Source organism: Myotis yumanensis, unplaced genomic scaffold, assembly GCF_028538775.1.
Source record: "Myotis yumanensis isolate MYYU_CA2020_CCGP unplaced genomic scaffold, mMyoYum1.0.hap1 SCAF_3, whole genome shotgun sequence".
NCBI classification, from domain to species: domain Eukaryota; kingdom Metazoa; phylum Chordata; class Mammalia; order Chiroptera; family Vespertilionidae; genus Myotis; species Myotis yumanensis.
The window spans coordinates 164,727,011-164,752,829 of record NW_027223754.1 but is presented as its reverse complement, the minus strand read 5'-3'; the positions used below and the strand labels follow the sequence as shown (position 1 = coordinate 164,752,829).

The 25,819-nt window shown below is 39.7% G+C and overlaps 1 protein-coding gene across 4 annotated transcripts in view; it reads right to left on the bottom strand.

Moving 5' to 3' along the window:
• LIMA1 (LIM domain and actin binding 1) overlaps window positions 1–25,819 on the bottom strand; it is a 97,216-nt gene that overhangs the window by 13,863 nt on the left and 57,534 nt on the right. For all 4 annotated transcript variants that reach the window (XM_070410253.1, XM_070410251.1, XM_070410255.1 and 1 more), the window contains exons 4-8: window positions 19,937–20,401; window positions 8,896–8,980; window positions 7,155–7,303; window positions 4,177–4,284; window positions 283–340 (exon numbers count right to left, since the gene is read on the bottom strand). In XM_070410253.1, the coding sequence (XP_070266354.1) occupies window positions 283–340; window positions 4,177–4,284; window positions 7,155–7,303; window positions 8,896–8,980; window positions 19,937–20,401 (865 nt within the window). The remainder of the gene's footprint in view (window positions 1–282; window positions 341–4,176; window positions 4,285–7,154; window positions 7,304–8,895; window positions 8,981–19,936; window positions 20,402–25,819) is intronic.

Sequence of the window (25,819 nt, the reverse complement as noted above, 5' to 3'; positions counted from 1 at the left end):
GGGGCTTGCAAGAGGCAGCAATCCATGTTTCTTTCTCTCTACCCTCTCCCTTCTTCTCTCTAAAATCAATAAAGACATATTTTTTTTTAAAAGTGTTCAGTTTGCCCCAAGTTAGTAATATATAGTTGAATTTAACTTCTCCCTAAGCCATGAAATGTATGAAGGGTATTCAAGCATGACTCCTTAAAACCAAGGGAAAGATCCGATCGGCTGAATTTAATGTTACTTTCTCAGCACTGACAGCAATGGGGACACCCTCCAGATCTAAGAATGAATGCTTACGGGAGTCAACTTCAGCAGGCGTGGAACGGACTGCCAGGCTGTTCTCAGCTGCAGAAACCTACAAAAAAAAGAGGGGTGGGATTAAGAATCACATTAAAAATAAATGAGCAAGCTGCTGCTAGTGCCATAGAAACCTGCTGACTCCAGTCAGTCACTGGCTGCCTGGGGGAAATAACGGGCCCCAGAACAGCTGAGCATTTAAACAAGAGGCAGCACAATGTCTTTTATGAGGATATTAACATGCCTCTCAATTACAGAGTAAGGCCAGAAGCAGACTGCACTCCACTGCCAAAACTTTGCATCATTTCTCTTTATAAAAGAACTTCTAAACCATATCTTTCGATTCTCAAAAAATAAAAAGGGGCGGGGGGGGGGGGTGTGTGCGGCAGCAAACAAACCTTCTATCATGGAGAACAAAGCTCCTCACCATAAACCATAACTCACTCCAAGGCAAAATAAAGTCTTTACATATAGAAACTACTATTATCATTCTTTAATTTTCTTAATTCCTTATTTTCCAACCAAATACGTTCTGCTGAAACAAGCTTGTTAGCACAGAAGACTTTCTGATAGCTGTACAACGAATGTATCTAAAACCAACCTCTAGTATTACCTTCAAGGTGAGTTTCCCTTTTTAATCCCAGTCTCAAAATAGCAGTGTTTAACAAGATGACAGATCTTCTGTGTGGGTGCATATTTCCCCTCAGAAACCATCAAAGTTAAATAAAGAACTTTCTACTAGCGTTCTCTGTCCTTTCTCCTGGTCCCTAGCCTTCCTGGTGTCTTTGTCCACACTCAAAATAATGAGGGGTCAGTAGGGACCAAATATGTGCTCTTTCTGTAATAGTTCTTTCACTCGGATGTCAGGGACTTTATGTGCGATACTGAGAGTTTATACCAGCCTGCCTAACGTACTGAATACATTTATGATGATAAAATATTGGACATTAAATTGTTGCCTGACTGCACCTGAATTTCAGCATGGTTGGTTCTTCCCCACAACTCACTTTTCATTACAGGAATTCTGACATGGTATAAAGTGAACCAGTATAATAACAGCCAATATTTACTGAGTGTTTACTATGCTCACTGAAATGATCACCTTCCATGCATTATTTCATTTAATGATATGAAATAAAATTTCTGAAAGTCATGCATGGCCATAAAAAGCTCTTCGATTCTTGCTAATTAGTGGGTGTATCTATCCCAGGATGTTCTTTTCTCCTCTAATTTGGTCACCTTGAACCTAAAAGGTAAAACTAATGCCAATCATGACATCATTGCACATGTCCAACCCAGATGACTTCACTGCAGGAATAGCCAGGAGAGAGCACATGAGAATTTGCTCAAACATTTCATTAAAGGAAAGTACAAATCCATTCACAGGACAAGAAAGGGAAGGACAATACCTTTACAAAATATTCTATTTGAGGCAAGTTTGCCCTAGCACTAATGTCCTTTTGGAACAAATCAAAGTTCAAATAGTTCTTAGGTATTGGTTAACAAAAAGTAGGCAAACAACCAAAGGGATAGCTGAGGCTCTGAAAAATGTTATGAATTTTAAGGCAGCCAAGCATTTATGAACCCACAGTGTGTGCTTGAGGACGATACCCTATCTTTAACACCTTTCTTCCCCACCCACTCCCCAGTTCGTGATTCAGTTGCACTGAAGCTCTTTTAAGTTATAATTAAAATGTTCTGATCCTCCAGTTTCAGAGTTCCAGTTTCAAACCAGCATGAATCCAATCAAGAAGAAAACATGAAATTAGATATAGGGACAATCCATGTATTATTTTCCAGAGGATCATTTCTCAAACTATGCTCCTAGGGTACACTGGGGGATTTCAATGCTGGGAATATTTTTCCTTTAAGTGTCATTTTTATAAGCTATAAAAAAAATTCCAAACATATTTACTTCGTTATTCTTGAGACATAATCTTCCACTTAAAAAATGAGAAACCCAGGCAGCCTTATGAGAGAACTCACTTGATACAGGACATGTGACTCATGTGACCGATGCCTGAGCCCGCTGTTGCAAGGATGTATGTAATTTATTTGGTAATTTTATGATTATGAAACACATTACTGCCAAATATTTTGTCTTATTATTTCAACATATATTTGTAAAGTGATTTAATTTTTCTAAATTTTTTTTCCTGTTCTATTTATGATTCAACTTATGTAGCCATTAATCTGAGACCATTTTTCTGTGTGACTACTTTGGTCCAACCAAGTGTGTAGTGTATTTCATGAGTTCCTGTCAGTGTTCTGTCAATACAACAAACTTTAGAGGGCCCAGCCGATGTGGCTCAGTGGTTGAGTATCGACCTATGAACCAGATCACGGTTCAATTTCTAGCCAGGGCACATGCGCAGGTTGTGGCCTCCATCCCCAGTGCGGGGCGTGCAGGAGGCAGCCGATCAATGATTCTCTCTCATATTTGATGTTTCTATCTCTCTCTCCCTCTCCCTTCCTCTCTGAAATCAATAAAAATATATTTAAAAAATAACGTCTGTTAGAATGAAATAAGTTTGAGAACTATTTTAATGATATCTTCACCTTTTGGAAGAATGGCTTCAAGGTATCAATATGTATAACAGAAACAATGGTTTTTCTCCTAAGATTAATCACTGTAATAGATTTGAAAGCTTTTTCTCCTTAACTAACTTAACATTTCACTATCATACAGACCAGTGGTTCTCAACCTTTTGGCCCTTTAAATACAGTTCCTCATGTTGTGACCCAACCATAAAATTATTTTCGTTGCTACTTTATAACTGTAATGTTGCTACTGTTATGAATCGTAATGTAAATATCTGATATGCAGGATGGTCTTAGGCGACCCCTGTGAAAGGGTCATTCAACTGCCAAAGGGGTCGAGACCCATAGGTTGAGAACCGCTGATATAGACCAAAAGATAACTGAGATTGGGTAATGGATTAGAAAAGAAAATGATAAATTCACCTGACAGTCATATTGTTACTTACTCCAACTAAGCCATTCATTAACAATAAATGCATAAAATACAAATCTAATTTGCTTAAAATCTGACACTGGCTTTCCACCACTGCAGGGCTACATCCCAAACTCTTAAGGGTAGCATACAAAGCTCTTCAAGATCCACTCCGGCCCTCTCCCTCCACCTGTCTCTCATCATGGCCTGTATGTACCGCCCTGCTCAGCCAAGTCATCTCAGTTTAGATCTCCAATTAACAACCTCTGTTATGTCTGGAATACCCTTCTCTTTCTTTACTCAAACTTCTCCTTATTCACTTTGCCTATTTCCACACATTTTTCAGGACTTGGCTCAGACATGACCTTCCTGAGGAAGTTAGGGCAAATGTCCTTAGTCTCAGCTTCCACAGCCCTGAATAGCCCTCTCACAGCAGAGGTCAAACTGTTTTATGATGGCCAACCTGTTACTCATCTCCCTTCTACTGTTAGCTTCCTTGCAGATAAAGACCACATAGAATGGTATGTTCATATTTAGTTTTTCAGCTTAGCATTTCCTATGCTTAGCATAGTGCCTACCTTTCAAAATACTGAGTGAAAGAATGAAATTTTATTGCATAAAATGAGTTAACAATATACAAATACTTTGAAAGATAATATTTCTAATCAAAACGGATTTTCAAAAATCACTTTAGCTCTATGCCCTCTGAGCATTTGCTGAGCAAAAGAATTTTCCAGCGAAGGTTCATTATTTGGTCAGCTATAAGTTGCAGAGCTCCCCAACCAAAATTATGTGACCTGCAAAAACAACAATCTGTCTTGGCAGCTGTTACCAAATTCCCAGACACTCTACGGCCCAGAGTTAGAGTGGTTTCTAATTTTAAGCATCTAATTTAGAGCACATGCTTCTTTGGCAACTGGACATCAGACTTTTGAACCCACCTTTTCTCCATCTTGATGGGAGATACAGACCTCGGGACCCGGGGGCACATTCTCCTTTTGTTCCAACTTATGAATTTTGATTTCACTGCCATTGGCTCTCAATTCATTCTAGAAAATAAAAATAGTCTGTGAATTTTTTTTTAAATTCTCAAAATAATAAAATGAATTCTCACTATTCTCTTCACAGCACATCTATTAAGTAAACTTGGACTGTGAAAATAAATTTCTTTTAAGAGGCCTCAGGTCAAATCAACCCCTTAATGCTCACAAGCAAAACCCACTGACTTGTGAAACGACAAAAGCAGCTTTGTGGACACATCCCTCAGAGTTAAATATTTGTACACTAGTCTAAAACCGGATGCTCATTAGAATATACACACATCAACACAGACACACACAGACCACCCCCAGCATACAATGTTCTTGTGATTCACTCTTCTAGCAGCAGAGCTTGTGGGAATGCAAAGCTTGTGAGTTTTATCAGAAAAGACCATTCTGGAGCAGGGAAAGGAGATGCCAAGTGCCAATAATTAAGAAAATATACTGACCATATATATAAATATGCCCGGCCTGGAAAGAGAGACAGGGATGATGTATACATATGAAAACAAATTATATTTAATAACTATAAAACAACCTTTTTTTTTTAGTGAGACTTTCAACAAACATGTTTTTTTATATAAAATTCATACATTGTACTAAAGACATACCTTATTCTACTACTCATAACAGAGCCTCAAAATACCAAGCAGGCATTAATACTATCATAGAAATAAGCATAATCAAATTTTTTTCCCTTGCAAAGAACATATTAAATTTTAAAATTTAATATGAAATTAAATATTAAAATTAACTTTATATATTAGACCCAAAATTAATATAGAGGTAGATAATTATGGACATTTCCTATCATTAGTCTGCTAGAAATATAGTACCTTTCTGTTTTCTGTGATTCTGTAGGCATGGGGAGAAAACATAATTATGGCCACAGGGCCAATGAAGGGAGTGTGAGTGTGACTGACTTAATCAGGTGTGGAATTCCAAATTAAGGCACACATTTTGGAGGTGCATCTATAGGGAGGAGCTGGCAGCCAGCACTGCAGAAGACAGTAGTACAACAGTCCAACCACTCATTCCTGACCCCATCTCAGAGCCAGCCTCCAAAATCACTGCCATAGGGTGTGTGCCTTGTTACAACCATCCTCTGTAGGGGGCCTGAGAATTCTTTGGGGGTGAGATAAAATGTAGTTTTTACAAGAATTCCTAAAGCATTTCAACTCTTAAAAGTTTCAGAGATGGAGACTGCAATTTAGAAACTCTATTAGGAGTTTTTAAAAAAAGGTCACTGAACAGGTTTTTCCACTTAGGGAGTCACTTGGTCGGAATGTTTATAGCAGCAGGGCACTGAGAAGCAGCAAAATCCTGTAACAAGAGGGAACAGAGCTGCACAGATCACTGATTTGCTGTATCTCCTGACCTGCCTTCTCAGAGAAGTCTAAGTTTGCTCATTTTTCATACTCATTATTGATTTATACTCATCTCTTCTTAAAATTACAGTGAAAAATCAAGATGAAATCATTCATTGCCCTGAGACTTAACCCACCAATAAATACTACTGGAGAATGCATACTTAGTAATGTGGGAAAAAGAAGGCTCAACTCCTGAAATACACGTTACAATTTCTAATAGGCACCAGTTTCAGTCTGGCTGGGAACAAATAAAATTCAATACTAGTCTTCCAACTTTGTTTAAAAATAGGACATCAAGAAATTAACGGCCCTAGCCAGTTTGGCTCAGTGGATAGAGCATAGGCTTGCGGACTGAAGGGTCCTGGGTTTGATTCCGGATTGCGGACTCCATCCCCAGTAGGGAGCTCGCAGGAGGCAGCCCATCAATGATTCTCTTTCATCATTGATGTTTCTCTCTCTCTCTCCCCCTCTCCCTTCGTCTCTGAAATAAAATATAATTAAAAAAAAAAGAAATTAATGGATTGTAATTTGAAATCTTGGAACAAATATTTGAAAGATACATATATAGGTGTGTGTACATGTGTATATATGCATGTGTACATATGAATAAATGGCATTTAAAAGGCAACTTCAATTAAGCAGTGCCATAGTGGCATCCTGCCAGTTAAGCCTAGGTAAGTATAAAATAGAAAAACCCTCCATTTTATTTAGAAGACCAACTTTTTGTTCTTACTGAGCACATCATCTTGTCATTTCTCTCCCCTTTTCTCATCCACTATTCCAATATTTTTTAGAAAATCATTACATCACAAGGAGTAAAGATTAAGTAGGCTGTATACTATACAATTTCATTTATAAGAAATGTCTGGAATAGGCAAGTCCATAAAGACAGAAAGTAAATTAGTGGCTGCTGGGGGAATTGGAAGTGATGCACAGGCATGGGGTTTCTTTTTGGGATGATGGAAATGTTCTGGAATCGGACAGTGGAGATGGTTGCACAACCTTGTGAATATACTAAAAATTGCTGAGTTGTTATACTTTAAAATGGTGATTTTTATGTCATATGAATTATATATCAATAAAAATTTGCAAAAAACCCACCCATATTAATGTCAAATATATCTACACCATTTGCCCTTTCTTTCATCAAAAAACAGAAATAAAAAAAGATGTTTCTGTAAAAACTAATAAAATACTTCTTTAACAACAAGATTAAGCAGAAGAGACAGAAAAACTCTATGACATTACTGAATGGTAACATCATACAAAAAATGAGTGGGGTGGGAATGAGGCCTAGGAAAGCAAGGACAGGACAGAACACGGTAGGGATGGAAATAAAGCTAGGGTAGGTAGGATCTCTGTGAAAAGGGAATGGGGGCTGGGAGGCTGAGGGAAGGAGCCAGGGCTCACAAGTCAGGGTCTGGTGACATTTCTAGATCCTGTGCCCAGTGACCATTTGCTGGATTAAGGAATGAATGAATAAATGAATGAATGATGCAGAACACATACTGTGTAGTTGGTGGAACTGCTTTGTTTGGACACAGCTGCCTGGTACTTGGCCATTCGATCCTTTATGGAGGTTTCTGACAGGCGCGGGATCTCCAGGTTTCGCCTAGTCTCACTTTTCTCCAAATTGAATGCAGAAGTTGACACTTGACCTGGAAGTATGCAAAAAGATGCTTTTATTAGAAGATAAAATATGACTTTAGTGGTTTTAAGATTCTCAATTTGGGGCTATTGTAATGTAATGGAATAAATTTCTTCCATTTACCCTTATATGCCCTTCAAAACATAATAATTCCACCCTTATGGTGTTTTGTTACCACTGGTAGTACAGATAACCCATCTTTAAACAAAATTTTTTTTATTATTGACTTTAGGGAGAGAGAGAGAGAAAGAGAGAAACATCAATTTGTTATTCCACTTTTATTTATACATTCATTGGTTGATTCTTGTATGTGCCCTGACTGGGGATCAGACCCCACAACCTTGGTGTATGGGGACAATTCTCTAACCAACTGAGCTGTCTGGCCAGGGATCAGGATAACCAATTTTGATACTGCCCATCCATGAGAGCCCCTAAAGCCTCAAATGACCATGGAGCCAAAATTCTCTGTAGCACTTCCTTTAGAATCCTGCAAAGGTACCAGATGTTTACCACAGGTTACCACTAACAAGGATGGATTAAAAACACAGAGAAGCTGTTTGTGGAGAGCAATGACATTTGGGAATGGCTTGTATTGATACTGTTGTAATTTAACCTAATTATTAATTAGTAGGAAAGGAGCAAAGAGAAGGCCAAATATTATACTCATTTGTACAGTTTTGCCAGGAAGCTGCAGTTCAAATGCATGCCCAGTCAAGTCTGGGTGATAAAGGAAAGGTTCTTGTCTGTCAGTCACACTTGGGAACAGATCATTGGCCAGAGTAGTATAGCCAGAGCAAGCCTGGGAAGACGTGGGATAGCTAAGCTCCTAAACAAAGGAGTTCACTGTCTTGGTTTACACTCTTTTTAAAAAAAAAAATAATTTTTTATATTGATTTCAGAGAGGAAGGAAGAGGGAGAGAGAGATAGAAACATTAATGAGAGAAGAATCATTGATTGGCTGCCTCCTGCATGCCCCACACTGGGGATCAAGCCTGCAACTTGGGCATGTGCCCCAACCAGGAATCTGTGACCTCCTGCTTCACAGGCTTGGTTCGCACTCTTGCCTCTTGCCTGCTCGTGTTTAACTCCTGCCTTGCAGGACTCTCACACTCCTGCATTCGCCCACATGGCCAATGGCCATGTGGACCCCACACAATGGACTGATGCACTGCAACTAGCCTGATGCTAATCCGCACCCAATTCCACCAGGGAAAGGAAACTTTGGACACTAGCTTTGCTTCTAGCTAGCTCTATTGAATCCCCAGCTGCACGTCTTCCATGACTGGATTAAGGGAAATGGAACTTTGGAAACCCAAGGACATAATTACATGCAAATAAAAGTCACTCATCCTCCCATGCAAGTCTCAGAAAATTATTTTTCTCGATATCATAAGTACGCAGCACCCAATGGGGAAAGGGATACCTCACTCCCACTAGCAATGGAGAAAGACAACCCATGCATCTCTCCATAACAGTAACAGATAGACTTCCATTTAATTTGTACCACTCTTCCTTCAAAAGCATTGGTGTTGAGGCCAAAAGATACTGTTTACTGAAGAGTACTTCCCAGAGAACGTCATGCACATGGAACTCTCTGCTTACCTGGCCCTATTTCCAAATCATCCAGAGAATAGCTGTTTTCAGAGATCCTCTTTCCGCCTGCACTTCGGCTTTGGGTCCGAAGAATCTGTTTGGAAAACAAAACCAAGCAATACATTTTGATAGAAGATGGGAAATCTTGATGCAATGTTCAAAAAGGAGGACTGCAAATCTCCTTTATAAATAAAAATCCAGAAGAGATTAAATTTTATATTTGTTTGTAAATTCCAAAGTATATATTTTCCATATTATCAGTATCAAGCACTACATGTTCACAAGTGCCCAGGGAAAAATAAGTTAACTATATCAAGGTTATCTCTCTGCTAATGATCAGTACCTAACCAGCTTAACCAGAAAGCCTCGTAATTTAAACATCATTGAGGGAAATCTTCATGTCCCAGATGACAATGACATATGTCTCCAAAGTGCCAAGTCCTGATGGCAATATCTGCTGTTTCCCTTCCACGTCCTACCTTATCTCTGCTGCTGCTACAGTGGATGGACTACTGATTACCTTTCTGACTGGCTCTTCTACCTTCCAATCAAGTCTCTATGATGCTGCCATTATCCCAAGTAATACAAAGCAATTATCCCCAAATATAATTTATGTTACTCTCCTGTTCAAAATTCTTTTAAAAGATATTTTTATTGATTTCAGAGAGGGAGGGAGGGAGGGAGAGAAAGAGAGAGAAAGAGAAAGAGAGAGAGAGAGAGAGAGAGAGAGAGAGAAACATCAGTAATGAGAGAGAAGCATGGATCAGTTGTCTCCTACACACCCCCTACTGGGGATCAAGCCCACAACCAGGGCATGTGCCCCGACAGGGAATCCAACTGTGACCTTCCGGCCAGGCCTGTTTAAAATTCTTTAAGGATTCCTGATCACTCCTTGAATTAAATCTAAAGTGTTTAGTATGTCACAGAAGACCAGTTCTAGATCTGGCCCCTACCTACCCTTTCTGGGTATATCCTCTTCCTCATCCTTTACCCTCCAGGAAAAGCAAACTGTTGTGAAGTCCATGATATTGTAAGTTAGTTCCTTCTACCTGGATTACCGTTTTATCCTTCTGTTGTCTAGCAAATGCTTGTTCCTTCAAGACTCTGTAAACTAAGCAACTTCCCCTCTATGAAGTCTGTCCTACCTGTCCTACATAAATCTAGTTGTTCCTCTGTACCCAAGTACCTGGTTACACTTCCATGACAATGCTTATCAAACTGCTGTGTGTTCCTCTACTGGACTGGAAGCTTACTGAGGGCAAGAGACTATGCCTTTCTTTAAAAATGCCTTTTTAAAAAAGTGAACGATACACTTTTTTTTTTTGAGTAAAGTATTTTGTGATTCCTGTAAATCACTATATTTCTATCTCTCCTATCTAAGGTAGACCTCTAATTAAAATTATAAATTATAATTTTTAAGCCTGGAAAAGTGACTCAACAGAAAGGCATAGAATGTTTCCATAGTATGCAGCATGTCATGTTTATTCAGATTGTAATGAGGGCCTTCAACCACATCCTATCATTTACATCTCAAGATAACATGAAGTAGAAAAGATAACTGAAATCTAGTATAACAGATCAGACTTAGTACCCTTTTGAATTCTACATTAGTAAATAGCTATTAAACCTCTAAGTTCAATGGATTAATTAACTCAACAATAAAGTTTAAGACTGAACTATCAGTTATTTTAAGTCCCCCCACACCCCCCAGTAAAAAAACATACCACTTCTGAAGTCAGAGCCAAGGATTGGTTTGCTTGTGCCATACCAAAAAGAATATAGTTTCTTGCAAGTTCAATATACAATTAATATAATTTACCTCAAATAAGCTTTGCTATTTACATTGTTAGTTGAATCTTTTTAAAAATAAAAATATTTTTATTGACTTCAGAGAGGAAGAGAGAGGGAGACAGAAACATCAATGATGAGACTCATTGATCTGCTGCCTCCTGCACACCCCCTACTGGGGATGGAGCCCACAACCCAGGCAAGTGCCCTGACTGGGAATCAAATGGTGACATCCTGGTTCATAGGTTAACACTCAACCACTGAGCCACACTGGCTGGGCTAGTTGAATCTATTTTATTTTTATGAGTTTGTTTGAGCCAAAACAGATGACATATACCTGAGAGCAAAATCTCAAATGCTCCCTGAATCTATCCTATCTAATAAAAGACAAAAAGGGTAATTGACCATACCTTCACTATGCCTCCCATTGGCTAATCAGCGTGTGATATGCAAATTAACCCCAACAAAGATGGCGGCTAATTTGCATACTTCAGGCAGGGCGGGCCAGCGCGAGCTGCCATCTGGGCCCCTGTGTGTCGCCTTAAGCCCCGCCGCCAGCTGAGACCCCCGTGTGTGGCCCTGGGCGGCAGGGCTTGGTGGCCCAATCACACCGCCTAAGTCCCACCCCCTGCCGGGACCCCCGTGTGCGACCCTGGGCGGGCGGGACCCCTGTGTGCAGCCCTGGGCAGCGGGGCTTGGCGGCACGATCGGCCCGAGGAAGCCCTATTCTTGTACCCCAACCCTCTGATTGGCCCTGCCCTGTGCGCGACCAGGGGCGCCGCCCCAACCCCCTGATTGGCCCTGCCCTGTGCGCGACCGGGGGCGGCACCCCAACCCCCTGATTGGCTCTGCCCTGTGCACCAAAGGGGGCGGCGCCCCAACCCCAGGATCAGCTCTGCCGTGTACGTGACCTGGGGAGGTGGGGCAGGCACCTAGGGATCGGGCCTGCCATCTGCCACCCGGGAAGCGGGCCTAAGCCAGCAGGAGGTTATCTCCTGAGGGGTCCCAGACTGTGAGAGGGCACAAGTGGGGCTGAGGGACACACACACCCCCCCGCCCCCGCCCGCCAGTGCACAAATTTTTGTGCACCGGGCCTCTAGTTTTTAATAAAAACCAAGATAAGCTGTAGCAACTCTAACTTTGCCACATTATACTCAGATCAGCTGCATCATGAATCACATCCACGTAACTCATATGATGCAACCTACTGTTGCTCCGGGAGCAGCCCCCAATCTGGAAATGAATATCACTTGCCAAAGGGAAAAGATAAATTTGGCAGATACCCTCCCATACATATTTTTTTTTCTTTTCAAAACATTTCTCATTTGCAGATAATTAAAGTAAAGGAAATTCCAAAGATGTATCACAAATGCTGCTGCACTGTAAGATGATCACTATAAAAATTAGAATGTTCAAGGCTCAAAAAGAAAGAAAGCCTGAAAATACACTTTTTTTTTTAAAAACCGAAAGGAAACAAGTTCTGCATTCTTAATACTAGAGCAATATTTCCAATACTTACATCCTGTCAAGGTAAAGTTCCAGTACAATTCAAAGAGTTTGTGGCCTGGCTGGCGTGGTTGATCATCGACCTATGGACCAGGAAATCACGGTTTGATTCCTGGTCAGGGTACATACCCAGGTTGCAGACTCAATTCCCAGTAGGGGACATGCAGGAGGCAGCCGATCAATGGTTCTCTCTAATCATTAATGTTTCTATCTCTCTCTCCTTCTCCCTTCCTCTCTGAAATCAATAAAAATACATTTTTTTAAAAAATCAAAGAGTATGTGTTACATTCGTAATCTGCTGAGTGTTCAGTTTTCTGTCTGTACTTACAGTCACGTGGGAAGGCCCTGCACTGGTGTTACTGGGAGCAAGGCCATTTAGAACCAGTACATATGCCCTGCCAGGGCTGAGCCTTTCTTTGGTTTTAAATGCATAAAATTTCCAATCTTTGTTAGCTTTTCATTTAAATCTTTGGGTTAAATAAAGAGCCTTTAGGAAAAAGAAAAGCCTTCTGGCTCATGAGGGTATCAATACCTTAGTATCTTTTTTCAAGTACTAAAAAAGTGACTGTGCAAAGCTATTTGGCCTTAGAGAAAAACAGAAATGTCTCTGGAAATCAAAGTTACACTGACACTGGTTCTGAGGAGGAATATAGATCTGAGGCTGCTTTTAATGAGATCCCAGGTGAAGCACTAAGCATTTTCTAAATGCCTTTTCACCTCCAAACCACTCAAATATCCAAAATAACAAATGTAACTCAAATGCATTTACTATGAATTTTATGACCCTCGTTTTAAAAGTGGTAATCTGAAGCACAGGAAGAAGGAGGGGTTTCCTCCAATATTTCTCAAGGAAGTAGAGGAACACAGAAAGAAAAAAACAGGAATTGTGATACAGAAGCACTCTTTGGTAACACATTCGTTTGAATTTCAGCCCTTTTTATTCAGACATTTGAGGGAGCCTTAACCGTCAAAATCTGTTCAGAAAAGACAAGACACTGGAAGACTCTCTGGAATTTCCTATGGCTTGACCTACCCCCACCCCACACGTCCTCCTTCCTGTCAGCTGACTGCAGTCACTCTATGTAAACATTCTCTGTGAATCCATAAACACATCAAATCCATGTACAAATAATAGAATAAGAGTTTGGAGTTTTTAGCCAATGGTCCGTGGAATTTCTTTTCTCTGGAATTTTTTTTTTTTTTTTTTTTTTTTTTTTTAAGAAATAAAATGTTAGGTCCCAAATGTCAAGTAAAAAGCAGATTTCCTGCCCCCTCCACCCTATTTTCAGAAAAAGTTCTCTTTAAAAGTTGATTTTTCAACACCTTAATTTACTAATAGGCTCCTACCTCTCTCAGCCACTTCCTTCAACCTTTCAACTTTGACCTTCCTGCAGACTCTCATCCCTCCAAGGTCAAGGGTGGAGGAAGGATATCTTTTAGGGAAAAATGAGACTTTGCTGAACTATGAATGGTTATCAGAGGGTATAGATAAAACCTGGCCTTAACTTCTCAAAGTACTGTGAGATAAACATCGCCTTCTCCAAGGACCTTCTTAGAAAAAAATAAACCTAATTTAAATAAAAGAACACATAGAGAAGGAGCACTCATCTCCAGTGGTGGGATTTCTCTCCATTTTCTGTATTTCTAAGCATTCTACAAAAATTATGTGTTACTCTTACAATTAGAAAAAAAAAAAGGAAGGAGAGGTAATACTTCATACCTACTTTTTAAATGTCTTTATTGATTTGAGAGAGGAAAGGAGAGGGAGAGAAACATTGATCAGCTGCCTCAGCATGCACCCCGACGAGGACTGAACCCACAACATGCACGTGTGCCCTGACCAGGATGATTCCCTGACTGGCGACCCTTGGTATATGGGACAACACTCAACCAACACCAGCCAGGGCATTACTTCATACTTATTAAATTAATATAAACAGATAAAAATGGTAAAACCAATGCTGATGAGGTGCTGGATAATTGACTATGTCCTCAGATTGTGCTATGGATGTTATAAAATAATATAGTCTTTGAGAACAAGCTGAAAATATATAAGAAGAATATTTAATAAATTATATTTTTTGATCATAACATTCCAAATAACTAAAACAAAATGTTTCTGCTAAGATACTCAGAGCTTCTTCTTTTTAAAAAAATATATTTTATTGATTTTTTACAGAGAGGAAGGGAGAAGGATAGAGAGTTAGAAACATCGATCAGCTGCCTCCTGCACACTCCCCACTGGTGATGTGGCCGCAACCAAGGTACATGCCCTTGACCAGAATCGAACCTGGGACCCTTGAGTCCGCAGGCTGATGCTCTATCCACTGAGCCAAACCGGTTAGGGTGTGCTCAGAGCTTTTTTATTAGGCTAAAAAAGAACCTAATTATTGGGGAATGATTAAACAGTATAATGAAATACCATGTTGCCATAAAAGGATAACTACATGAACTAGAAAGATATACAGAAAGGTCTATATAAAAAAGACCAAACAAAAAGATAAAGCATAAGCATACAAAACAGTGAGTATACAGTGACTAAAACCATGTAAAAACTAGTTATGTGATGATAAAGATATTACTGTGCACAAGTGATGATGGTTACTCTTTTCCTGGTTTACTTGGCTTTTTCTTCTCCTTTCTGGTTTACTGTGTGTGTGTGTGTGTGAGAGAGAGAGAGAGAGAGAGAGACAGAGAGAGAGAGAGAGACAGAGAGACAGAGAGACAGAGAGAGAGAAATTGTTCAGATGACTATTTCATTTATATAAGAAAACCAAACCTCCCCAAACCATAAGCTTCTAACTTAAGAGTTTTAGTACAAATCTGCTGTATTATAATGTATTTCTTCTCATTGCCCTCATGTTTTTTATTCAGTTAAGAGACTATAAAATGAGTGAATAGAAATGATAGAGAGCTAAATTCTTTGAGAATACAGCTCTTGATGTTTTAATTTCCTTAGATTTCAAAATTGTATAAGGCCATGGCCAGTTGCTTTTATCCAATAAACAGTTATTATAATATTCATGAAGATAGTGTAATATGGTAGAAAAGGTACTACACAATTTCAGTCCTTGTTCTGATATTAATCAGCCACAGGACATTGGGTATATCATTTAAGCCCTCTGACTTTGGCTATTTCTATCTATAAAATATAGATTTTAATATCTTTACTGCCTCAGAGCAGTGAGCTGGATTACGAACATAATAGGTATTTCTCACACCTTGTAACTCATTGATAAGTCAGAAGGCTAGAGGAAATGACTAATACATTCATCTGGATGCACACCATGTCTAATCCAGGACTGAGTCCAATAGCAAGAAGACAAAGGTGGTAAATATTTGGGAGGCAAATGATGTCCTTCTGACCCCTCCAAACTCTAATGTAGCCAACATTGCTTAGAGAATGTTCCAGTTTCCTGCTATTACTTTTCAACATGTTTTATTGTAATGAAAACCAGTTAGAAACCAGTTAAGTAGTTATTTGGCATGAAAGTAAGCAGAAAAGAGATGACTGGTCACCAGTTGGCACCTTTATACCTGGGTCATTATCATCTTACCACAAAAGACCAAACAGTTACTCAGTTACTAAGTAGGGATAAATAAAACTTCTTTATACTAGTATGAGGTCTTTATGAGAAATTATCCACTATACAGAGGTTATTTTTTACATTTGAAATCACAGAAGAAGCTATAAACTATTCAAGAGTGAATAATAATAAATCAGCAAAAATTTAGTTTTAATAAGATATACGAGAAAGATAGCATTGATAGAAAAACAAGGATAATTCTTGTGTTTCTTTAACAAAACCAGTTATCTGTACTTAAAGCACTAGCAATGTATCTAATGGAGGTAGGATGCTGGGTCAATTTAAGATTTATAATTCTCTGGTAGGCAAATTAAAGATATACTACCCTACACTAGGATGACCACTGTAATGATGAGTTTGTCAAATCCCTTTCTTCTCTAAGCCCATCTTAAAATTATGATTTAAAAATATGCAAATGATACCAATTATGAACATCCTCAAAACTGTATTCTTCTTGGAATTTAATTCCAAATAATTTACTTGAGACATTAAGAAAGCAGAAGAAAAAATCTTATTAAGATGACATTAAGTTGATAAAGGAACACATGCAATTATTAACCATGAAAAGAAGATAAAATGTCATGGGTAATTTTATAACAATGTAGAGATTCCCTATAGACACCTACTCATTCTTCAAGAAGGCAAATATAAAATGCTTCTCTGATGTAGATTATAGATTCGTTGGTTATAGATAAAATAGCTGATGACCACAGATCAGACTTTAGTTTACTTTCCTTATTTTCTCAAGGGCTTGCTCCACTACACCAACACATACACACTGGTATGTACCAGCGTTATATAAAGCTACACAAAATACTCGGTGTCACTTCCAGGAACTTAGGAAAACCACAAAAATGTTGGACTGTTTGAAGAAGGACAGTTGTTCTCTCATATTAACAAGTGAAGTTTTGTTGGTTTTTTGATGGTAGCCATTCATATAATGATCCTGATAATAAGAGGAACAGAAATTCTAAGGGAAATTCATGGGTTCAGAGGTCTAAGGGGAGAGAAGTAGCAAAGAAGTGAAAAGAGGGTGGGACAAGGGAAATTTCCATGTTTATTTCAGCCAATGTAGTATTTTACCTTCGTAATGTAAAACAAGTTAACACAACTAAAATGTGACTAACTAGAAGAATTAAAATATACCATGAGGCCCTGGTCGGGTAGCTCTGTTGGTTATGTTGTAGGCAGACAAACACGAGCAGAGCAAGGACAATGGGCCAGGTACAGAAGGTCACCAGGTGGAAAGCCCAGGTGCCTAGCAAAGGACAATCAATTGTAGAGTAGGACTTTGCCCCCGGGATGACTTTACTTCCTCTAGCATATTACTGGTCATGAGGTTTGGATGCCCTGACCTTTCCTCCCCAGAGATAACATCTAGGCCTCAGTTGTAACTCCAGGCCCAGATAAGTAACAAAACCAGCCAAGGCTGACCTCAGGACCAGCTGCATGGAATAATGACCCCCTGTCCTGGTGCCAGCCAATCAACCAGTGGAGACCACAACCCTGAATGGACACACCTGGAAATGTTCTATTAAGATCTTCCCCTAGGACCTCCCCTAAAATCTCCACCCTTAAAACACTTAGGAGGGAGGACCCAGTGCCGCCCCCCACCCCACCCCCACCTTTCAATTAGCTTCCTCACCCCAAGCTCCAAGGGCCCTTCCTTTACCTCTACAACTTGTTTCCTAAACCTATTTCTTCTAGGAATTACTTTTTCTACTTCTGTAATTTACCCAATAAATATTCTCTTATAGTTTGGGTCTTGCTCTGAATTCTTTCCTAGCCAGAACCCAAGTACAGTGGGGCCTTGACTTACGAGTGTCCCGACTAACGAGTTTTTTGAGATACCAGCTGTCTCTTGGCCGATTTTTTGCATTGAGTTGACAGAGTAATTTGAGTTAACGAGCTCCTTAACGAGCTCGAGCTCTGTCTCGGAACGAATTAAACTCGTAAGTCAAGGCCCCACTGTACCGAGGTTGCTGAACCCAGTTTGGTCTGAGCCCACCTGTCAGGGACATGGTACCTTTCCTGACACCTACAACACAGCGTCCTCCAGATACACCAAGGTTGCAGTTCGATCCCTGGTCAGGGCACATACAAGAAAATCATGGAATGCATGAATAAGTGGAACAACAAATTAATTAAATTGCCTTATCCTTATTAAAGCTGAAATTATGTTAACAATAACCATAACCTAGTTTCAAACTAATTAGTTATTCCTTAGCCTAAAGTAGACAAAATTTTTAACAGTTTTACTGAAATATTAGACAAAACTTTTAAAAGTAATCTATACTGTTTCCAACATGGATAATGCTACTTACTTAGAAACAGCTATTAAAACCAAGGGCTGCTGTGTATTATACACCCTGAGCAGTCCATTAAGTGACAAGTGACTATTTATTCCAGAAGTTTAAAAAGGCACTTTAAAAAGTCTAATCTTAGGACAACCATCACCCCACCCCCAATCTTCCCAGACCCTTAGCTGCTCAGTGCCTATGAAATTGGGCCGGGGGCTCACAGTTCTTTATATCAGGAATGTTTTCTCCACTCTGACAAGCCACAAAGAGACAGGCTTGCTCTGACCCATCTCTCAGCAGGCACTTATGAGAAAAAAGTCTCTCACCAGATCCTTACACATAATCAGCATTTTTGTTTGCTGCAATCCCAGTCATTTCCCACCTTAGGCCAGTTTTGACATGCAGCAGCCTTTTGCACTGAACCTACATTGTGTGTGCTGGCATGACATCAGCTGTTCTGCCCCTTAGCAGGGTCTGTGAGGAGGAGACTTACAATGGCGCTTTGAGTCACAACAAAGCCCCTTCCTCTCTATTTAGGATTTCTGACATTTTTTTCCTTCCATTTAAAATTCTTTTTTCCCTTTTGAATTTAAAAAAATTTTTTTATTAAGACCAAAAAGAAGAAAGAGGGAGTTGGCAGGCCGAGAGGACGAAAAGTTGGGAAGGATGAGAGTTTAAGAAAAGTTGTAAAACTGCTTTGTGGTTACATCTCTTGCCAGCTGGTTTCAGTGTTAAAATGGAGCTAAAACTCATTTACAGAGCAGGGTTCTAGGTTTGAAAATCTTTAAAAATTCTTTCTACATTCTCAAATAGATGAGCCCTAAACACTCAAGAATGTTTCTAGGCAGGAAAGCTCCCGGAACTGTAAGTTATGGGAAGAAACTGACTAAGTCACCCCATATATAATTGAGGATTAGGATAGTTATCTAATTTTTATCTCAGAAAGAACGCTTCATACCATTACCACAAATATAGGGATTTGGGCCAAATATTTAGTTTAAAAAATTCAGCATTCCCATCTAGATGGAATCTAAAGTAAATGATGGCTTTGCTACCCATCATATCTGTTTATTTCATTATAATGACTGTTATAACAAACCATCCTCGTGTACAAAGCCAGATATGCAGGAAAGTATGAGAAAACTGGAAAAATTTACCAGTTCTGCAGCCCTTGGATTGTGTTATAAGTCACCAGCATATGTAACTCATTTTCTAGTTAAGTAATTCCCTCTGGGGACCTGGTCTGCAATCCACACGAAGGATCAAATTTCATTAACAGTTGTAGGAAAATGCAACCCTGTGCATTTGCAAGTCAAAAATCCTGAAGGCTACAGCTAGTCTGGCTATCTTCATTGATTTTTCCTGGGAGAGGATTTTAGCTGATAGAAAACATTTGTTGGAAGGCACAGATGAGGAAGTTGAGAAGAGGAGAAAGGATTCAGCTAGCAGAGACAACTAAGCCTCAGTCTTAACGTTAAACTCTGGCCCTAACACTCAGCCTGCAGCTGTGTCCAAGAGAACGCTTCAGCAGTAATTCCACCCCCAAACCGACAAATGACAAAAGACACAGGAAGACAAATTAAAAGGGCAAGCTTACAAAAACACAAAATCACATTGACATCAAACTCTCTTCCTTTCTAAGACATCAACCTGAAGCCCTGTGTGAGCTTGATTTCACAAGAAATTGGGTGGGAACCTCACAAATCTTACCATCTATGCAAATAATTCAAGATTTTTAATTAACTCACTGAACTTGATTCAAGACATGCAGACCACATGCTCCACATTATTCAAACTGTCTGGATTAGAAAACCAGCTTTGCTCATGTGAATCGATTGTATCAAGTTTTAAATGCTCCCAAGTTCTTACCTTGGTTTGAGATGGTTCGCCTTTCTCAAACATCATCTTAAGCCTGTTCAGCGGGACATTATATTTCTCTATTTTGTTTGTAGCTTCTGTATTTTCACTGATTTCGGGCTTTCCTACTTCATGCCTGGATTCTCCTACTAGACAGTTTTCCATTTTGTTCTTTCCTGTTGAGTGGTCGTTGAGAGGTTCACTGTCCTCAATGCGGTGATACGGGTCCTGAATATGGGCTTCGGCAGGTGATCCAAGTCTAGTTCTGGGATGGACTTGTTCCTCTCGGTTAGCTTCGGCCCCGGAGGCAGAGCTGCTCGCCACTTCAGCAGGAGGATGGTCTCTGTGTCTGACCTCAGTGCTGCTGTTTCGCAGAGAGTCCGTGTGAGACTCAGCTCCCAGCACTGGGTTCTCCCACTTCTTCTTTAACGCAGTCAGGATTCCCCTTCTAAAGTGCTGGGGGGGATTTTCGGTGTTCTAGAAGAATAAGAAGTAAGTGCCAGTTATAACTTGCCTGCTGAAACATTCAAACATGATGTTCTTTGTAAAATGAAAGTTAAAACTCCAAGCTGCCCCGGGTCCACTGGCGTTTCAGACAGCTGTGAACAGTTACAGCCCTGCCACATGGAGAAAAAGCATCCACCCAGGAGAGGGAGAGGGGAAGAGAGAAAAAGTCAGGAGCTGAAGCAGGAAGTGATAAAACAGGATAGCCTTATAAGGACAAAATGAGGAGAAAGGAGAGCCCAGATCTAATGACAGTTACATTGGAGACAAGAGATTTTTTATCCAAAGATCAATGGGGGAAATGAGAAAGAAAAAGCAAACACCAGGTACTTTAAACCCTGTAAATATGCACGAATAAAAGTTCATCATGACATGCCACAAAATTATATGGTGTATCCTGCTTTTTTTGATTATTTTAAAAACGAAAATGCAATATAGCTGAAACTACACAATACATTAATTGTGGGGAGTAGCATCAAGGATTGCTACTATTTGTAGGAATTTAAATTTGCATAAACAATATTTCATTATATCTGACAATTTACATGCATATAAACAGTCATGTTTTATTTTTACATAAAAATCTAATTTTTTCCTGCTCTTTTCTACATGTTTGTCCATGTGTAAATTTTCAGTTATCAGAAAATTCACTATTTTAGAGATCCTTTGGCTGAGAAATATCCAGGCTTCATACGGAAAGCAACGACACCCACTCTCTTGATTGAAGGACAGATATTTAAATATCTCAGAAGAGTTCACTTTCACCTGGGTCAAAATGGAATTAATTTCAAAATATAAGACAGATAGAAAACAACCCGGAAACTGTCAATGTTGTTCCACAATAACAGAGGAAAGATGTTTGTTTAAATAAAATTCAGTGTTGCATATTCTGAAAGTACTCCTAAATAGAGCAGCAGCACCTTCCCAACAAACCACAAATTCCAATACTACCTTCTTGCCCTCCATTCCTGTAGTCTGTGACTCAACCGTCTTTCCATTGAGAAAGAAAAGGCAACCCACCTAGTAGTGAACGACTTTGGGGGAATTAAACAGGATTAGCAGCTATATTGGGAATTAAGATGCCCTGTTCCTTTTCTGAACACATGCTGAGAGCCACTTCATCAAGTAGCTACAAGGCTTGAAAACAAGTTACAGAACAGCCTGAGGGGTGGGGGTGAGCTAATGGGGTCAATGGGTGAAAAGGGGACATATGTAATACTTTTAATAACGATTTTTTTTTTAAAGTTACAGAACAACTGCCTGATTTTAGTGTTAAAACTTAGCTGACAAGATTCGGTGCAAACATGTATGGATCAGAGATATAAGAAGCATGAAAAGTTTTCTTGTTGGGAAAGAGAGTATTAAAAAAAAAAAAAAGCTTTGGAAGCTGGTGCTACCTTAACTGCCAGCGGCACTCTTGGCTCTGTGTACCTCCTGCCACACAATGGATGAGTCATCTTGGTCTCCAACTTTACCTGCCTTGCCCTTGCCCTGCCCAGACAGGAGCCCTGAGAATCAAAGTGGCATTCTGCCTCGGCAACTGGACACTACTTTTCTCAGAGACAAATCATGTGATCGATGTACATTTATTAACGTAGAAAGATGCTCATAAGATGCTTTTGAGTGGAAAGAGGCAAATTATGAGACAGCATGATTCCATTTTGTAATACACATGTACTTTTCTAAATATAAGCATAGAAACGTATTCTGGGAAAAAAACATCAGGAAATTAATGGGTTACTCTTGAATCATGAATTATGGGCATTTGTATTTTCTTTCTTTTTTTAAATATATTTTATTGATTTTTTACAGAGAGGAAGGGAGAGGGATAGAAAGTTAGAAACATCGATCAGCTGCCTCCTGCACACTCCCTACTGGGGATGTGCCTGCAACCAAGGTACATGCCCTTGACTGGAATCGAACCCGGGACCCTTGAGTCCGCAGGCCGATGCTCTATCCACTGAGCCAAACCAGTCAGGGCTGTATTTTCTTATAATAAATATGTATGCGTTGTGTAATAAAATGAATATAAAAATAAAATTAGACATCTTCATATCACAAAAAAAGCTTCTACAGAATATGAAATAATTTTGATGTTACTGTAAGCAGCTTGAAAATGGTCATTTCTACTTTACTCGTGGTGACTAGGAGGAGAGGGGTGTGTGATAGAATACCAGCAGTGTCCCAAACAAGGGCCTGGGTGGAGAACATCCCTTAGGGGGCATTTTAAGGAGGAGCACATGTGCTCTTTTATGAAAAGGAACACTTAAGGCTACAAGTTCAAAAGTGCTGGAGTGGAGACAAAAAGGGGAAGGGCAGGGCTGTGTGGTCTGACAGCATTAAAGGCCCCACACCCTTAAGTCATTCCTGGCAGCACTTCCAGGTCATGCCAGGGGCCCAGGTCTTTAGGACCCGGGGGAAGCACAGATGGGGAAAGAGCAGAGGCTATAGTCTTTCTGGGGAAGAAAGAGATGCAAGAAGGTACAGAACAAAAAGGACAGCTAACGGCAGGTTGGTCAGCACAGTGAAAAGAGTATTGGACTAAGATAGTCCGGGCTATCATTGGATAATGGATTATAGGTCACTTATATTTTCTTCTCTTTTTCTTTATTTTCTACAATAAATATGTATTACTTGTATGTATAATACAGCTCCACCCAACCAAGTGACTTTGGGCAAGTTTCTTAATTTCTGGAAACTACAATACAGGGCTATTGTGGAGAATAAATGAAGCTTTATTTAGCATGTAATGTAGCATTTGACATAAATAGGCACCCAGTAAGTGGTAATTATTATTAGATGGATGATCCTCTCTACCCCTTTAAGCCATATCTCACAATGGTGATCATCCACAGTACCCAGTCATCTCCCAAATCCTGAACTTGGGTTAATGTCTCTCACTGTTCTTTCTACTTTCTCTATAGTCTCTACTGTTCTACACTGTAGGTGTGGGACACAAAATAAAGTAAGATTCTAGTTGATGTCATTTGTATCAAGGTTTTAACTTTTTCCCAACTATTTTCTCAGAATAAGGCAGTGGGAAGTCAAGGATGCTGCAAGTTCTCAAGGGCCCTTGGTTGCTACATAGCCTCTTTTTTCAAAGTGACATCTAGCACACTGTTCATTCTACCCAGCAAGGCTGAGAATCTTGGCAGATCTGCCTCTAGACCAGTGGTTCTCAACCTTCCTAGCCACGACCCTTTAATACAGTTCCTCATGTTGTGGTGACCCCCAATTTCATTGTTACAAATTGAACATAATTAAAGCATAGTGATTAATCACAAAAACAGTATGTAATTATATATGTGTTTTCCGATGGTGTTAGGCGACCCCTGTGAAAGGGTTGTTCGACCCCCAAAGGGGTCGCGACCCACAGGTTGAGAACCACTGCTCTAGACCATAATTGGCTGCCTGAATCCAGATCAGGAACACCAAGGAGATGCAACACAGTGTCCTTTCTGCAGGAGCATCTGACTTGGAATTAGCGTGAGTCCTCACTCTGTCACTCTGAGATGTGTGACCTTGAATAAGTCCCTTCCTCTCTCTGGGTCTCAGTTATCTCACCTGTAAAATGAAGAGGCTGGGTATAATGGGCTTTAATGTTGAAATCGACATGGGAATGTTCACATTAAAAGCAGGAGGATGTTTGCCCGGCCCGCCAGTGTGGCTCAGTGGTTGAGCGTCAATCTATGAATCAGGAGGTCACAGTTTGATTGCCAGTGAGGGCACATGCCTGTGTTGCATGCTTGATCCTCAGTGGAGGGTGTGCAAGAGGCAGCTTATCAATGATTCTCTCTCATCATTGATGTTTCTAGCTATCATCCATCTCTCTCCCTTACTCTTTGAAATCAACAAAATATATATTTTTAAAAAGCAGGCGGGTGTTTGGTAGGATACAGCAGTGGGATTAGAAACATGGACTACCTGGATGTACAGCCTCCAAGGAAGGGAAGAAATTCCTAGGCTGAGAGCTGTTCAGAAAAGTGGTAGCCAGTCATTTTGAGATGAGTGCCCAGACAGCACAGATTTCAGGAACTGGCATATTCCATGCTTGAAGGGAACCTGGAAATATAACTGGTGGTGGTATTAATGGTTTGTGTTTCTGGGTCCTAAGAATAAGTGGGAGAGGGAGAGAAAACGAGGAGTACATTTTTGGAAATTTAGGTTATCCCACTATTTGCTAAAGGAACAAATTTGCCTACTTGTTCCCTGATGTTTCTCTAACTTGCTTTTCATGGTAGAATGTTTAAGTGTTCTTTTACCTGGTTAGTCACTTCTGTAAATTTATATGGACACTTCTTGTTCTTCCAGAGACAGTTCAGACTTCTTGCAAGTCTAGTGGATCTTAAAAACAACCCTCTGTCATTAGTGGAAAAACTGGTAAGCTCCAATAAGTCTGTAGTTGAGTTAATAGTGTTGCACCAATGTTAATTTCTTAATTTTTGATAAATGTACCATAGTTATGTAAGATGTTACCCTTAGGGGAAGCTAGGTGGGTGGAGGTATATAGGAACTCTCTATACTATCTTAGTAACTCTACTGTAGGTTCATTATTATTTCAAAATAACAAGTTTGTTTAAAAAATATAGCAACCCTTCCTCAACTTTATGTCTTCCTCTAGTTATTGCTTCTCTTGCATTTCAGAGTTAAGTGTCTTGAAAGCACAAGACCTGTAGCTGCTATTTCCACTTGATCACTTTCCATTCACTCTAATTCTATTACCAAAATATTTCTGAAGTAGCACTAATCAAGATCACAAATTACCTCTTAAAAATTTCCATTTTGTTATTTTACTTTTAATATTATTTTTCTCGATTACAAAAGTAATAAAAAAAACTTATTAGGAGGAAAAAGTCACAATCAATATAGGAATGTATACTGGTGCATACATGTCTTGAAAATATGCTATAATTTTCCCTATTTGACATCCCCATCCCTCCCATCCAAGATATCCACTGCCAATATTTTGGTGTATATGCTCTCAATTTCCCCCTTATTTTTATAAGCTATATTTATTTTATAAAATCATACTATACTTACTGTTCTGTACCTTGCTTTAATCATTTAATGTACTTTTGATATCTGTCCATGTCAGTACATGAAATCTTACTCATATAGTAATACTATCTACACTAATAAAAGAGAAACATGGTAATTAGCGTACGACCGCTACCCTTCCCATTGGCTAATCAGCATATCCTTATGCAAATTAACTGTCAGCCAAGATGGCGGCTGGAAGCCATGCACTGAAGCGAACAGGGAGGCTTGCTTGCTCCAGTGATGGCAGACTCCAGCGTTCCCCGCCTGACTTGCCGGCCTCTCAGCTGCAACTCTAAGCAACTATGTTGCAAATATAGAAGCTAAACAAAACCCCAGAAACCGGCTTTCAGT